Genomic DNA, 14,103 nt, shown 5'->3' with positions numbered 1-14,103 from the left:
TTGTAAATTTGGCCACATCACATTTCCCATTATAAGTATGGGGAATGCGATGTGGCTTACTAAAAAAAAAAAGTGAATTAAAGGGTTTGGAGCAGTTTTCCATGAAAACTGCTCCAAATGCCCTAATACATTCAGGTGATACTAAAATAATGTGAAAAGGGTGTGAAAACAACCTTTTTTATATTATTTTAGTAAAAATAATGTTAATAAATAGACCCCTAAGAATTAAGCCCAGTGAAGGGATAACACATGTTGCAGTGGGAGATGCCTGGTGCGAGTGAGCTGACAGGTCCTGTGCAACTCCGCTAGCATCAGGCGTCTTATTTTGCAAAATGCATCTTAGTCGCAATGCGATGCAACTAGGACGCACCAGAAGACTATGCTGGTTCATTTGATATGTGACAATTGTATACTGTATCTCTGTGTGACTGAGTCTGTATATAGAGAACAACAGCTTGCTTGGTCTACCCCATCTGTGTCACCCCTGTCTGTCTGCACCTCCCCTTTAGAATGTAAGCTCTTACGAGTAGGGTCCTCTTCCTTCATGTGCTTATCCTTTTCTTACTTTAATAATCCTCAACTGCCCAAATCCTGCAGTTTTTTGGCCACCTTGAAACTTATCTCTGTGTCGTCTACTGGTGTAGTTATGCTTAGTTACCCTGTTCTTGTCCTACATTGTCTTCAACTGTAAGTCACTGTTATCCTGTTTTGATAATGTGGGTATTTACTATGTAATTGGGCGCTGTGGAACCCTTGCGGCGCCATATAAATAAAGGATAATAATAATAATAATAATAACAACAGAACTTGGCATGGAAAAAGCTTTGGCCACTCATTTGTTGTACTTCAGATTCAGAGACTTAATCCCGATTAAGATGCAATTAAAATGCATTAAAGTAGTCCGATGCTATCTGCCAAGTATGTTTGGTAAGGTCACCTTTACATGTTATTCCATGTAGCTTTATATTGTTTGTAATTGCATTCCTTTCATGTTTTGTACTCTGCTTTACAAAACGTCTTCTTCTTCTTTTTATTATTTCACAAGCTTTCTGTTTCTAGTTGTATGCTAGTTCTATGTAAAATATAACATTTATTTCGGGGAACAGTGAATGTGGTTTTGAAAATGCTATATATAAATGAAAATAGCAGTATTTATTAACCTATGGTTTGTTTGAAATCACACCCGATATGTGGTGGTTTGCAAAATCCAAATGCTTCACCAGGTCACACAAACGCACTGTACTGTAAAGGGCACCATACACTAGAGCGATAATGCCCGATTTCATCCAATTTCGGGTATTCAGCCCGATATATCGGATGAAATCAGGCATTTTGGAGGCGTTACCGATCCGATCAGATGCGTGTTCCCGTGAGCATCGGATCGGATCCCCCAGATTGAATGTGCTGCACATTCAATCTGGTCCGACCCCGCAGGTGTGGCTGGGATCGCCCAAGATACATTGTATGCTAAAGAACAGCATACGATGTATCGTGGGCGATCCTGCCCCCCGGGAGGCTGGTGGGGGTGATCACCCGCTACATGTCCGTCTGACATATTGCGCTAGTGTATGGGGCCCTTCAGTCTGGAATTCAGTGTCAGTTTCAATAAAAATGACTATTAAAAAAAACCCTTGATGACGATAGTGATAGGTAGACAGCTGCTGGTACTTGTATTATCAACATTTCTTTTTGTGATTTGTCGCACCCATGTCTTACAGAGGGAAGCTTTCGCCAGATGCAGCCGGCAACACCTCATGACAGCTATTGCTGGTCTGGTGGTTTCATATATAATAGAACTTTCTTCCATGCTATTAACAGACCACTAAACCTCGAGCAGCACATACAAAAAAAAAAATATATCCCAATGCCCTTTGCGTGACCTTGATTTTGAAATAGCTCAGTATTCTGTATCTTATTACTGTGAAACATTTAAGATTTCAAATTTGTATTTGGCAGCATAATTGAGATTTGACAACAAACTATTGATGTGCACATACACAGGTAACCAAAAAGAGGGGAAAAAACGTGTCTACATCAGATAAACTATTTCCCTGCTGTCATTTGATTCTCTATTGCTCAGATGTGTTGCATTTAAATCAATCTGGAGGATACAATTTGTTTTCTTGTAGCACAAGATCTAACTGGAAACAGAAAATTCTCATTCCCAATATATGCAGAAAAAATGCAATTTCTTCCCTCAAATAAACATCTAACTGGAAACAGAAAATTCTCATTCCCAATATATGCAGAAAAAATGCAATTTCTTCCCTCAAATAAACATCTCAATTTATCATGCTTACTTTTTCAGCTACAGCATACAGAATGACTCCAGATAACGCAGATCCTAAGTAGCAGAAACTTTCTTTTCATAGTCATCATGAATTGGAATGAGATTTCAGCAATCTCCCCTATTGGACAACGCACATATCTTTATAAACTTCACAGGTCAGATGCATACGCACGCCACTCAAGCACACTTATCTTAGTAAATAAAGACACAACAACTGTAATTGGCGTGAAAGGGGTCAGCTTTTTATTTTAACTGAGAGGAAGGCCTATTAATACTAAAACTAAAAATGCAGACTTCCCTCTCTAACTAAGGTGGCGGGGAGAAGAACGGTTAAGCATGATAAACAACTAAATAAGGGTGATCCCAAATTATATGACAAAATAGAGCAATAAACATATGTGTGAGGGGGCCTTCTGCCCCCGATGTTCCGGGATCGGCCTCCTGCCTCCATCCCGAGCAATAAAAAACATGTGTGAGGGGCCTTCTGCCCCAGATGTTCCGGGATTGGCCTCCTGCCTCCATCCCAGACATCGTAAATCCAAAATCCAAGGACAGGGGTCGACCTTCTGCCACTACCCCTGCCCACCAACAGTATGTAGGGACGGAGGTACGCTCCACCCCTGCGGGGTAAAAATTGGGCCTCCGGCCCAGATATCCACATATGTTTATGATCTATCATATGGGCCCCACCAGGTACGGTTGTGGCCATCAATTAATAATAAGACTATAAAAATACCTAGAAGTTCACCCGAACTTACTAACAATAAACTCCTTAAGTTAAACTGAAATAACCGTTCAGAAACCGGCCACCAAAAGCCGACACAAGGAACCCCACTGTAGAAACAAAAATTCAACTCCCCAGGGCGGGAGGGTGGGTCACGGAAAAACTGGAAGAGGTAGGATGTCCTGGGTCTGAAGACTATATGTATGTCAGACCAGCCCCTATACAGAATCCAACCAATCACCATTCAGCCAGTTTTCCTTACATTCCTCCCACAAAAACTGTAACCCCTTCCGTGCCAGAGTGATGCATTAAGAGGTGTGCCGCATGCCCAGCTGGTGAGTTTATGCTGTTACGGCCATATTACATGACCTACACAGTCTTAAACTTCACACGTCAGATGCATACGCACGCCACTCAAGCACACTTATCTTAGTAAATAAAGACACAACAACTGTAATTGGCGTGAAAGGGGTCAGCTTTTTATTTTAACTGAGAGGAAGGCCTATTAATACTAAAACTAAAAATGCAGACTTCCCTCTCTAACTAAGAAGGCGGGGAGAAGAACGGTTAAGCATGATAAACAACTTAATAAGGGTGATCCCAAATTATATGACAAAATAGAGCAATAAACATATGTGTGAGGGGGCCTTCTGCCCTCGATGTTCCGGGATCGGCCTCCTGCCTCCATCCCGAGCAATAAAAAACATGTGTGAGGGGCCTTCTGCCCCAGATGTTCCGGGATTGGCCTCCTGCCTCCATCCCAGACATCGGAAATCCAAAATCCAAGGACAGGGGTCGACCTTCTGCCACTACCCCTGCCCACCAACAGTATGTAGGGACGGAGGTACGCTCCGCCCCTGCGGGGTAAAAATTGGGCCTCCGGCCCAGATATCCACATATGTTTATGATCTATCATATGGGCCTCACCAGGTACGGTTGTGGCCATCAATTAATAATAAGACTATAAAAATACCTAAAAGTTCACCCGAACTTACTAACAATAAACTCCTTAAGTTAAACTAAAATAACCGTTCAGAAACCGGCCAACTGCCAGGTTACCAACCTGCCACCGCAGCGAAAACTCAACTCAACTAAACAAATCACAACTCAAACTAAAGAAAACAGAACACACTAAACAGACCTCAAGACCCGGCGTACCAGATCCTTGCCACCCACAGGCAGGACCAGCCAATCCCGTAGGCCAGCCCAGCGGAAGCCTCTACGCCCCAACCAGCGCACAGCCTGCAGCTCCGGAAATTTAATCGTTGCGCAAGCCAGAGCCGACACCGACAGCCAGCATACATAGGAATGGCCGACAAACCATATAAAGCGCGGATCTTGCCACCTTCCTGCAAAAGAAGGGTGTGGCTGAGGTTAATAAACGAAATATGGTATGGAGAAAATGGGCAACCTAACCTGCGTCCCTAAGGAGGGGGGGGGGAGTCGCCCAATTTGACATGAGGCAAAAACGCAAAACTTTGTCAGCCGTAATTAAAACCAACAATAAAACAAAAATTCCTCAAGGCCCCCGCAATCGCAAAGTGCAACTGCGACGAGCGGCTAGTCCTCAAATGGGCGCACTGGGAGGAAAAGGCCTGATATAGCGTCTGACTGCACCAGACCTCCACCTTCGGACTTCGACTTCGGACCAACCCGCCACAGCGGCTGCTGAAGCAGCGCCGATGCAGAAAGATTGAGTCCCATAGTCGGCCGGAGATAGACCCAGGTATAAAATACAATGCCCCAAAACCGACCGGAATTGATATCTGGTCAACGGGTAACCGTCACAATGGACGAGCCACCCGGTGGACGTCGGAGGGCGTACGGACGAATAAGTCTGGGCCGCGGCAACTGGACAAATGCCCCGCACACGAGGCCGACCCATTCGAACCCACTGCCCCCTGCCGACTACGTCAGTCCTGGAGCGCTGAATCCCACACCACAAACCGCCGGGGCGCACGACGACGTGGGCCGCCAGCATGGGCGAGGCAGAAGTCCGAGAGACTAACACCAGCTCACCCACCCTGAACGCACCGTGGAAAGCCATTGTAAAGGCCGCCATGAAGAGGCGAACCTCGTATCCTGAAGAGCAAAAAACTCCATAGGAATCCGAAAATCCGCCTCCGCAAGGCACCAATGATCAGCTGGCGAGTATGCGGGCAAGGCGGGATCGCCCGAGCCCAACCTTTCAACACCCGCCGGAGGAAAAAGGACTTTGTAAAATCCACTTCCCCCGAAGCTGCAGAAAGTTTGATATACCCGCCAGAACCCTGCTAACAGACGCCCGCGAAATCCCGTCGGAGTACAAAACCCAGATGTATTCTAAAAGTAAGTTGTGAGAGGTCTTACCACTCCGGCCTTTCTCCAGGAGGAAGCGACACCACCGCTCCCAGGCGGCCCGATAGGCCGAAAAGTTGAGGGGCAACGACCTGTGGGCTAACTCCTCCAATCCGGGCGGATAACCTGCCACCCATAAGCAGGACATAATTCCCCCTGGATTAGAGCTACAGGAGCCAAGCGCCTAAACCGCTGCCAATCGCCACGAGACAGGGCATCCGCAATGTCGTTACGCACGCCCGGGACATGCTTGGCTCGCAACATAATGTTGTTCACCAAGCGTAGCAAGACTATCCGTGCAATGACCCGCAGGATCGGCAAGGACGTGGATTTTTGCTGGTTAATGTCGCACCAGAAGATAACATGTGCGTTACGAAGGGCATCGTACCACAATTCCAAAGCGACCAGAATGGGAAAAAATTACCAGCAACAGCATGGTCGTCGTGAGGCCCATGTTAAGCCAGGCACCCGGCCAAGGAGAGGCGCACCATCGGGCAGCAAAAAAAAAAAAAAAGCTCCGAACCCAAAAGCGCCAGAGTCGTCCGTGAAGAGCTCCAGGGACGGGCTAGACACGACCGCCTTCTGCCAAATACAGATGCCGTTGAAAAGAACTAGAAAGTCATCCCAGATACGTAAATCCCTTTGGATTTCGAGGGACAACCTAAGAAAATGATGCGGATGGCTAACCCCCACGGTAGCCCGTTCCAATTATCTACAGACAAACCCTGCCCATGGGGATCACCTTGCAAGCAAAGTTAAACAGGCCCAATAAGGATTGAGCCTGCTTAAGAGTGAGCTTGCCCGCAGCCAGCGCATATAGGATACCGTCGTGTAAACGCAACACCTTTTCCGCAGGGAGCCTACAGAGACTACCGACCGTATGAATCTGAATCCCAAGGTAAACCAAGGAGGCGGAGGGACCTTCCGTCTTTTCAGGTGCAACCGGAACCCCGAAGTGTGCGAAGATGGCAATGCCCCCCGCAGCCAGTTGACGCAGCGATCTGAGTCCGAAAAAAAGAAAGTCGTCCAAGTAGTGCGAAATTCCCCGTTCGCCCGTCGCCTGCTCGAGACACCAGTGGAGGAAAGAACTGAATCTCACGAAGTAGGTGTAAGAGATAGAACAGCCCATAGCCATCGTCCAGCTTAAAACCCATAAACCGAAAGGCGGAAGGGTGCAGCGGAAGGAGACGAAACGCTGACTGGATGTCCAATTAACACATCACTGCCCCCCGGCCCAAAAGACCGGATGGTGTCTATGGCCGAATCAAAGGATAGGTAAACAACCCTACACTGATCATAAGGGAAAGCATCATTAACCGATAACCCCAGAAGACCGGAAAGATGTTGGATGAGCCAAAATTTTGGGCGCGGTCTTTTTTTTTTTTTTTGGCCACTATGCCTACGGGGGACAAGACCAAATCTGGCAAGGGGGGTCCCCGGAAAGGGCCTATCTGACGCCCTAACGACACCTCAGCCTCCACCTTCTGCCGGAGCACGCCAGGAAACTTCCGGGCCGAACGCAGGTTCGTACCCGACCCGGGACCCACCCGTCAATGTATCGGCAAGGGGAAGCCCGACGCGAAACCCGAGTGTAAGAAATGAATTGGGCGTACACCGGCCGCGGGTACCGTCGCAGCCAGGGAATGAAAGCCCGAAGTCTAATTGGGGTGTGGGCTGTGGTCAGCGCCGGTTGCCGCGGGAGCGCAACTCTGCCGGGTCTGCGGGCCGAAAGCACCCCCGGTCCCCGGACTGGGGCAGCCCTTAATCCCGTGGCCCCGCCACGTCTGATACAGGAGTGACTAAAGCGACACCGCCCACCCAAGTCGCATTATTAAAAGTGAAGCATTTGCCATGCCCTGCGCGCCCTGAACCGCCGCAAACGCCAGCAGAACGAGAGGCAGGTCGATTTGCCCATCGTCTCGCCGAGCCGCCTTCCTCAGTGCCGGCTGAACCCTGGGTCAGTTCCGAGCACAATTCCGCGTCTTTGTTACCGAAGCTATAGATCTGCCGCCCGTGTTGTTTACGCCGAAAATCCTCATCGTAACGCCGCCAGGCCGACCCTTTGGACTTATGGTACAGCATGGGCATGCGGAAGTGATATCGCACAACGATCAAGTGTTCGTCTGGGCGCGTCTCTAGGTAACACGCCGCAAAGATCAACATGCATCGAACTCAATGCGGGTAGGAGCGCAAAGCATCCTCGCTGCCCTGCCCCTTTTCTTAACTGAAAGCAAGGCTTTTCGATCGTCGCTAGTAAGAGCAAAAATATTGACATAGTGACCCGTACGGGTGTGGTCCCGGACCCGGGCCCTGAGCCCACGTTGCACAGCCATATTAGCGCAGTGCACGGTGTCCGACTCCACCGATACTTGGGAGGTGGACGAGGTTGAATACCGACGCTCACGCCGTCTGCGACGCTTAACCCTGTGCAAGCCGCCGTCCGAGGAGGACAGATCTTCCGAGGACGTGGAGGCAAGGGAAGAATCCGTGCCCCGGCGCCTGCTCTGCTTGCTGGAAACCCTACGCGCACCGCTGCCTACGCTAGAGGAGCTGGAGTGAGTACCCGGTCCCAAGCCGCTACGGGGTGTAACCGCGCTCCCCTCGGACCAGTCGGGGTCTGACGTAGACTCACCTGAGGGAATACCGTCTGTCCCAACGGCCACCGGACGACTCGTGGATGCACCGACTGATTCCATTCCTGACCCAACGTCCGCGGCTGGGGAGACAAAAGAGACATTGTTCCCCTGCTCCCCCACCGGACCCGCAGCCGCCGGGAGCGGGGCAGGCAGGGGCCCGTCGCGCCAGAGGACAGAAGCGGGGTAAGAGATTGCGCAATGCTTTCCGCAAAAGAAGCAGTGGGCCGCCCCAGTCCTCCGGGTACGGAGGATAACAAGGGAGCCACCGCCGACACAACAGCGGCACAAATTGCGGACAGAACTGTGGCGTCCGCCAAGGGTGCAGCCACAGTGGCAGGCGTAGGGAGATTAGAGCCTCCACGCGAGTTGCGCGCCCCACGGGAGGTTCGCAAACCTCCTGTCGGGAGCAAGGACCTGGATGATCCCTCACTGTCAGCTATCACGGCACAGTCATCCTGCTGCGATAAACATCGCGCAAATCGCCGGCGCCGCGACCTACTCCTATCCCGAGCATTGGCCGCAGGATGAGAAATCGGAGAGTCGTCACTACTAGACGGAGGCAGCGCGACGTCGGAGCGAGAGCCGTCCGCAGCGGCGTCGGCAGGAAATAGGATGCGGGGAGGAGCAGAACGTTCGCCATCTGCCAGCGCACGCCGCCTCCTGATGGGGTGAGTGACCGGCGGCAGAGCTCCCAGCTAGCTCCTGGGAGGAGACGCACGGCCCCGGGCGGCGGCAGCAGCGCTAATCGTCATGGGAGGCAACCCGGAAGGGGCAGGCGCTCCAGGGCCATCCACAGCAGGAGAGGCCAGGTGGCCGCCACACCGCGGGTGGACGCAGAATGCCCTCGCCTGACCGGCCCTGCCCTACCCACGACCGGCAAAGGCCCAGCCGCAGCAGCAGAGCAGGGGAGACGCCCCGCCCTGTCGCGGGAGGGCGCTGGCCGGACCTGAAAGGCCGAAGAGGAGAGTATACCAGAGGGGTCAGGCCTCATCTGGGCCCCCCAGCTGGTTGGCTGAACAGCGGCACGCGCATGCTGCCTAGACTGCACGTGTCCGGCAGCCGCACGACCCCCCGCCCGTCCCTCAGCCTTGTTCTTTTAAATGCCTCACTCATTGTAGCTACTACAGCTGCACCTAGAAGAATACTAGTCGTGCCCCCCCTGGCGGTAGAGAGCCGCTGATCCGCGGGCCGGGAGCTCCGTCCCGGCCCCACGTGATCTGAGCGGCCGCCAGCAGCGACAAGTGGTGGGCTCAGGGACGGCAGAACTCCGTCCCTAGCAAGACGCCAAACACATCCCCTTCCCTCCAGCGCTCCGTCCCCCGCCGCGGCCAGCAGCGGGGACGGAGATGGAGAGCGCAAGCGTGGGGGAGCACGAGCGGGCGGCCGAGCCCGGCCGCGCGCGCCCCGAGTCTCCCGCACGCCAGCCGCAGCAGGTATTCCCCGGGCCGGCAGGACATCAGAGGAGTCCATGAGCCGGGCGGGGAGGCCAGCGATGCGGCTGGATCTGATTCTGGCGCCATTGAGGGGGTTCAGGGACACAAAAAGCAATAAGGAAAGGAAGGAATAGGAAAAGTAGAGGAGTGGAGGGAGATATAGTAGGAAAAGCAAAGAGGAGAGAGAGTGGAATAAGAGCAAAGGAATATATATATAAAAGGATTATGAGATAGAAATAGGAGATGTATAAATGGAATAATACTTAGCAGCCTCACGGAAAAACTGGAAGAGGCAGGATGTCCTGGGTCTGAAGACTATATGTATGTCAGACCAGCCCCTATACAGAATCCAACCAATTACCATCCAGCCAGTTTTCCTTACATTCCTCCCACAAAAACTGTAACCCCTTCCGTGCCAGAGTGATGCATTAAGAGGTGTGCCGCATGCCCAGCCGGTGAGTTTATGCTGTTACGGCCATATTACATGACCTACACAGTCTTTCTTTTTGTATGTAAAGACCGGGATAATAATTTTAGTTTGAAATAATGGCATCTGATGTGGTATTTGGTGGAACCTCACTTGTAAACTTCTCCATTATTGCCTATTCTCAGAAAGGTAGATGGTTTCTAACATCTTGGGAATGGCTTTGTTCTTAGCTTGATTTTTAATGCCTAAATAGATGTTTTATATTTGTGAATGTTATGTTGGAAATATAAAAACCAATTAAGTTTTTTTTATTGTTTTTGCTGTATTTCAGTCTCCTCTAAAGAGGTTTACTTGCGGCGTTCCAAAAACAACATCCCTAAAGCACGGATGAGGACTCTAAAGATGAGCATTGTCATTGTTGGATCCTTCATCATCTGCTGGACCCCTTACTACCTTCTGGGCTTGTGGTACTGGTTCTATCCTGAAACAATGAGGGAGAAGGTGTCCCAGTCTCTCACACACATCCTCTTCATCTTTGGTCTGGTCAACGCCTGCTTAGACCCAATTACTTATGGACTTTTTACTATACACTTTCGGAAAGGCCTTCAGCGCTATTGTGGAGGCAGAAGGACAGCAGACCCAGACATAAACTCCTCTGTGACTGGTTCATTTCGATGTTCAGTGTCTTCTTTTCGTGCTAAAAAGATGACAGTTCTGAACCAGGAATTGCAAGTACTGCAGTCTTACAACGGTTCTACAAACAACTCGGAGTTTAGGACAAATGGCCTCGATGGCAGCTATGTCTAAAGTCTTTTATAGAACTACAGATCTGTTTCCATCGACTACACTGGGATTCACTGTGGAACACTAAAAAAAACATGCCCTACAGCATGCTCTAAGTACAATGTGTTGCAAAGAGCATCTGTTCTCCCAGTAGATGCAAGATAGTCGTCAATAAAGATAACACAGTAGAACATAATGTTTTATTATTTTTGCAACATAAAGATTCCTACATGTATTATGTGCTCTGACTTTTAATCTTTTAATTCCAGATACAGCCAAATGTTTCCATCAACATATTTCTAGTGCTTATATGAATTTATAGATGGCATATAGTTGATGGCAGGGCTGCCACCAATTTTTCTAGACGGTGTGGCCAAACATATGGGGCCATGACCACGTCCTGTTGGGAACACAAGGCACTGCCAAATGGGGCTGTGCTTGCCCTGCAGGCACCAGTCCCCATACAAGCCTGGGTTATTTGTTCCTGACCAGCGCTCTTAGCAAACCTGCTTGATAGTGTCATCCCCAAACTGCAAATTTGCAGAACAGCTAAGGCACAGAGTAATACAAGAGTTTGCTGAATCAAATGGTAGCAAGAACGGAGGAGAAAACATTTACACCAGACGATAGATGGAGTTGGATGCAGTAAGGGTGGTTCCTTGCTCAGTACAAAGCAGGCACAGCACCCAGCTTTGTAAAGCAGGGTAAAAATGAGTTTCCATGCTGTGGAATGACACTCCTGACATTTGGTCCCCGTATGGAGAGTGTGCATTTTCACTGGCATGCCTTGCTGTGCAGAAGAGATGGCGGAGATTGGGTCTCATCCTATTATATAACAGTGGGTAATTATATCTTACAGTTGCACTTACTTTACTTTTCCTAACTGCACGTGGATTCAGTCAATAGATCGACAGTCATTATGTCAACATTTTTTATGTCGGCGAACTTTTCCGACACCAGTAAAAGTATGTATTCCATTGAAGACTGTTCAGTTTGTAATGAATCATATGAATGAGGGGACAGTGGGGGTAATTCAGATCTGATTGCAGCAGCAAATTTGTTAGCAATTGGGCAAAACCATGGGGGTCATTCCGAGTTGATCGTAGCTGTGCTAAATTTAGCACAGCTACGATCATCTTCCCTGACATGCGGGGGGACGCCCAGCACAGGGCTAGTCTGCCCTGCACGTCAGTGCATATCAGTTCCTGCCCCCCCCCCCCCTCCCCGCAGCTCCTGCGGCTGGCCGGGAGTTGTGTGTCGCTGCCGCTGGCCGCATCGGCTGCGTGACGACACGGCACGCCCCCCCAACGGTCCGGCCACGCCTACTTAACGCCGCCGTTCAGCCCCCTCCCGCCCAGCGACCGCCTCTGTGGCGCCGGTGCATGCGCAGTTCCGACCCGATCGCTGTGCTGCGACAAACTGCAGTGAGCAATCGGGTCGGTATGACGCCCCATGTGCACTGCAGGTGTGGCAGATATAACGTGCAGAGAGAGTTAGATTTGGGTGGGTAATCTCTGTGCAGGGTAAATACTGGCTGCTTTATTTTTACACTGCAATTTAGACTTCAGTTTGAACACACCCCACCCAAATCTAACTCTCTCTGCACATGTTATAGCTGCCCCCCCCTCTTGCAGTGCACATGGTTTTGGCCACCTACTAACCTACTAACAAATGTGCTGCTGCGATAAGATCTGAATTAGGCCCATTGTATTTATTATATTTGTACTTTTGGGTATTTCAGTGTTTTTATTACTTTGGTAGAAATACAAGTACAATTGAAAGGTGCAAAATGCATTCCATTAAAAGTATAGGACCAGATCTCTATGCTGGCAGAGGGTCAGTTCTTTATGAAGCCTAAGCAGCACAATATGCCTCTTAGCAATTCCCTTACTCATTTTCACATATTTTCTTGTTTGTAGATGGCCACTTGCATTTCTGGGCTGTGGAACGTTGGTAGTCTACAGTATTGTAGACATTCACAATGTTAAGATTAGGCTGCCATTAGGGTCAGGCCAAAAACAGGACTGTCAACACTTTGGACATGTCGAAATTATGTCGATGTTGACACTGTGAACGATGACATGTCACATGTCAACATACTGAATATTTTAACATCCAGAAAGTCTACACACAAACCATGTTGACATTCTGAATGTGACATGTTATACCGCACCCTTTTGTACAGTATTAATATTTTGCCCTGTGCAGGGTCACTTTACTGGTTCCTCGATTCTTTGCAAATATGTCTCTAGGCGCTAATATTATTTGTTAAATGAAATACAAGGAAAATACCCCCCAAAAATCTTAATTATTAATCAGCTGCAAGCAGTGATAATATGCCTGTGTGCGCATATAAAAGATCACCCCCTGTTGCTACAGGAGACAGGGGCGTATCTACCCATTGGCCAGGATGGCACTCGCCAGGGGCGCCGGCAGAAGAGGGGCGCCGCCTGGAGGTGCCACTCGCGGCCAATGGGTATACTTACATAGACTAGGCACTAGGCAGTTACCTGTTCGGACCGGAGACATGCACAGCAGTCACTCGGTGTAATTAGCGCCGATGTCCGGCACCAGACTTTAGTGAAGCAGCACTAAAACTACAGCTCCCAGCAGCCCTTTCTGCCGGGAGCTCCGGGCAGCAAGGGCTTCTGGGAGCTGTAGTTTTACTTAGAGCTGCTTCACTACTGTAGCGCACGCAGGGGGGTTTCTGAGTACCCAGAAACCCCCCACCCCCCTGACAGAGACACTCTTGTCCAGGGTCCCCAGCCACAAAAGGAGCTGCCCGGCGATAGCCGTCTACAACTAGCAGCGCTTCCGCGTCAGGTGGCTTTCATGTCCATACCACCTGACGCGGAGCACCCATAACGGAACCTGCAGCGGCCGAGCAGCTTCAGCGTGCCATTATTACAGCGCCCCACCAGGCAGTGTAACGGAGGATGGAAGCTCTGTGTGTATCCATGCTGTGTGTGTAAGTATGCTATGTGTGTATGTGTATGTGTATGTGTATGTAAGTGTGTTTGTAAGTGTGCTGTGAATGCATGTGTGTATGTGTTTGCCCTGTGTTTGTAAGTAAGTGGCCTGTGAGTATGTATGCTACAGTGTCGGTGTGTGTTTAAGTATGCTGAGAGAACATAATAGACGCATTCCTTATAGAGGCAGGATGATTTTTCTTATATGGTGGGCACTTTAGTTCAGAAATCCAGGGTCCTTTTAGCTAATGCTTCATTTAAACTGTGCCAGACACCTTATCAATAGTGCCTCATATTGTTCCAATGCATGCAATAAAAGGCAACAAAACCCAACAACCGCATGGCATAATATGTTTTAATGCATCAATACAATGAAATACACACAAAATATAAACACTCAAAAAAAACTGGGATCAAAGTAGTGGTAGCTGTAATGAGTAAATTACCCGAAATAACGGATCTCGTGTTAAGCAGTCGGAATTCCGGCATCGGTATCCTGACCGC

The 14,103-nt window shown here is 49.6% G+C and overlaps 1 protein-coding gene across 1 annotated transcript in view; it reads left to right on the top strand.

The window, feature by feature from the left end:
• LOC134935161 (gonadotropin-releasing hormone II receptor-like) overlaps positions 1 to 10,836 on the top strand; it is a 31,628-nt gene extending 20,792 nt beyond the window's left edge. Inside the window, exon 4 of the mRNA XM_063930396.1 lies at positions 10,179 to 10,836. Coding sequence (XP_063786466.1) covers positions 10,179 to 10,654 — 476 coding nt within the window. The 3' untranslated portion in view covers positions 10,655 to 10,836. The remainder of the gene's footprint in view (positions 1 to 10,178) is intronic.
• The last annotated feature ends 3,267 nt before the right edge of the window (positions 10,837 to 14,103 follow it).

Source organism: Pseudophryne corroboree, chromosome 6 (genome assembly GCF_028390025.1).
Source record: "Pseudophryne corroboree isolate aPseCor3 chromosome 6, aPseCor3.hap2, whole genome shotgun sequence".
Classification (NCBI taxonomy): Eukaryota; Metazoa; Chordata; class Amphibia; order Anura; family Myobatrachidae; genus Pseudophryne; species Pseudophryne corroboree.
This window is presented reverse-complemented; position numbering and strand designations above follow the sequence as displayed.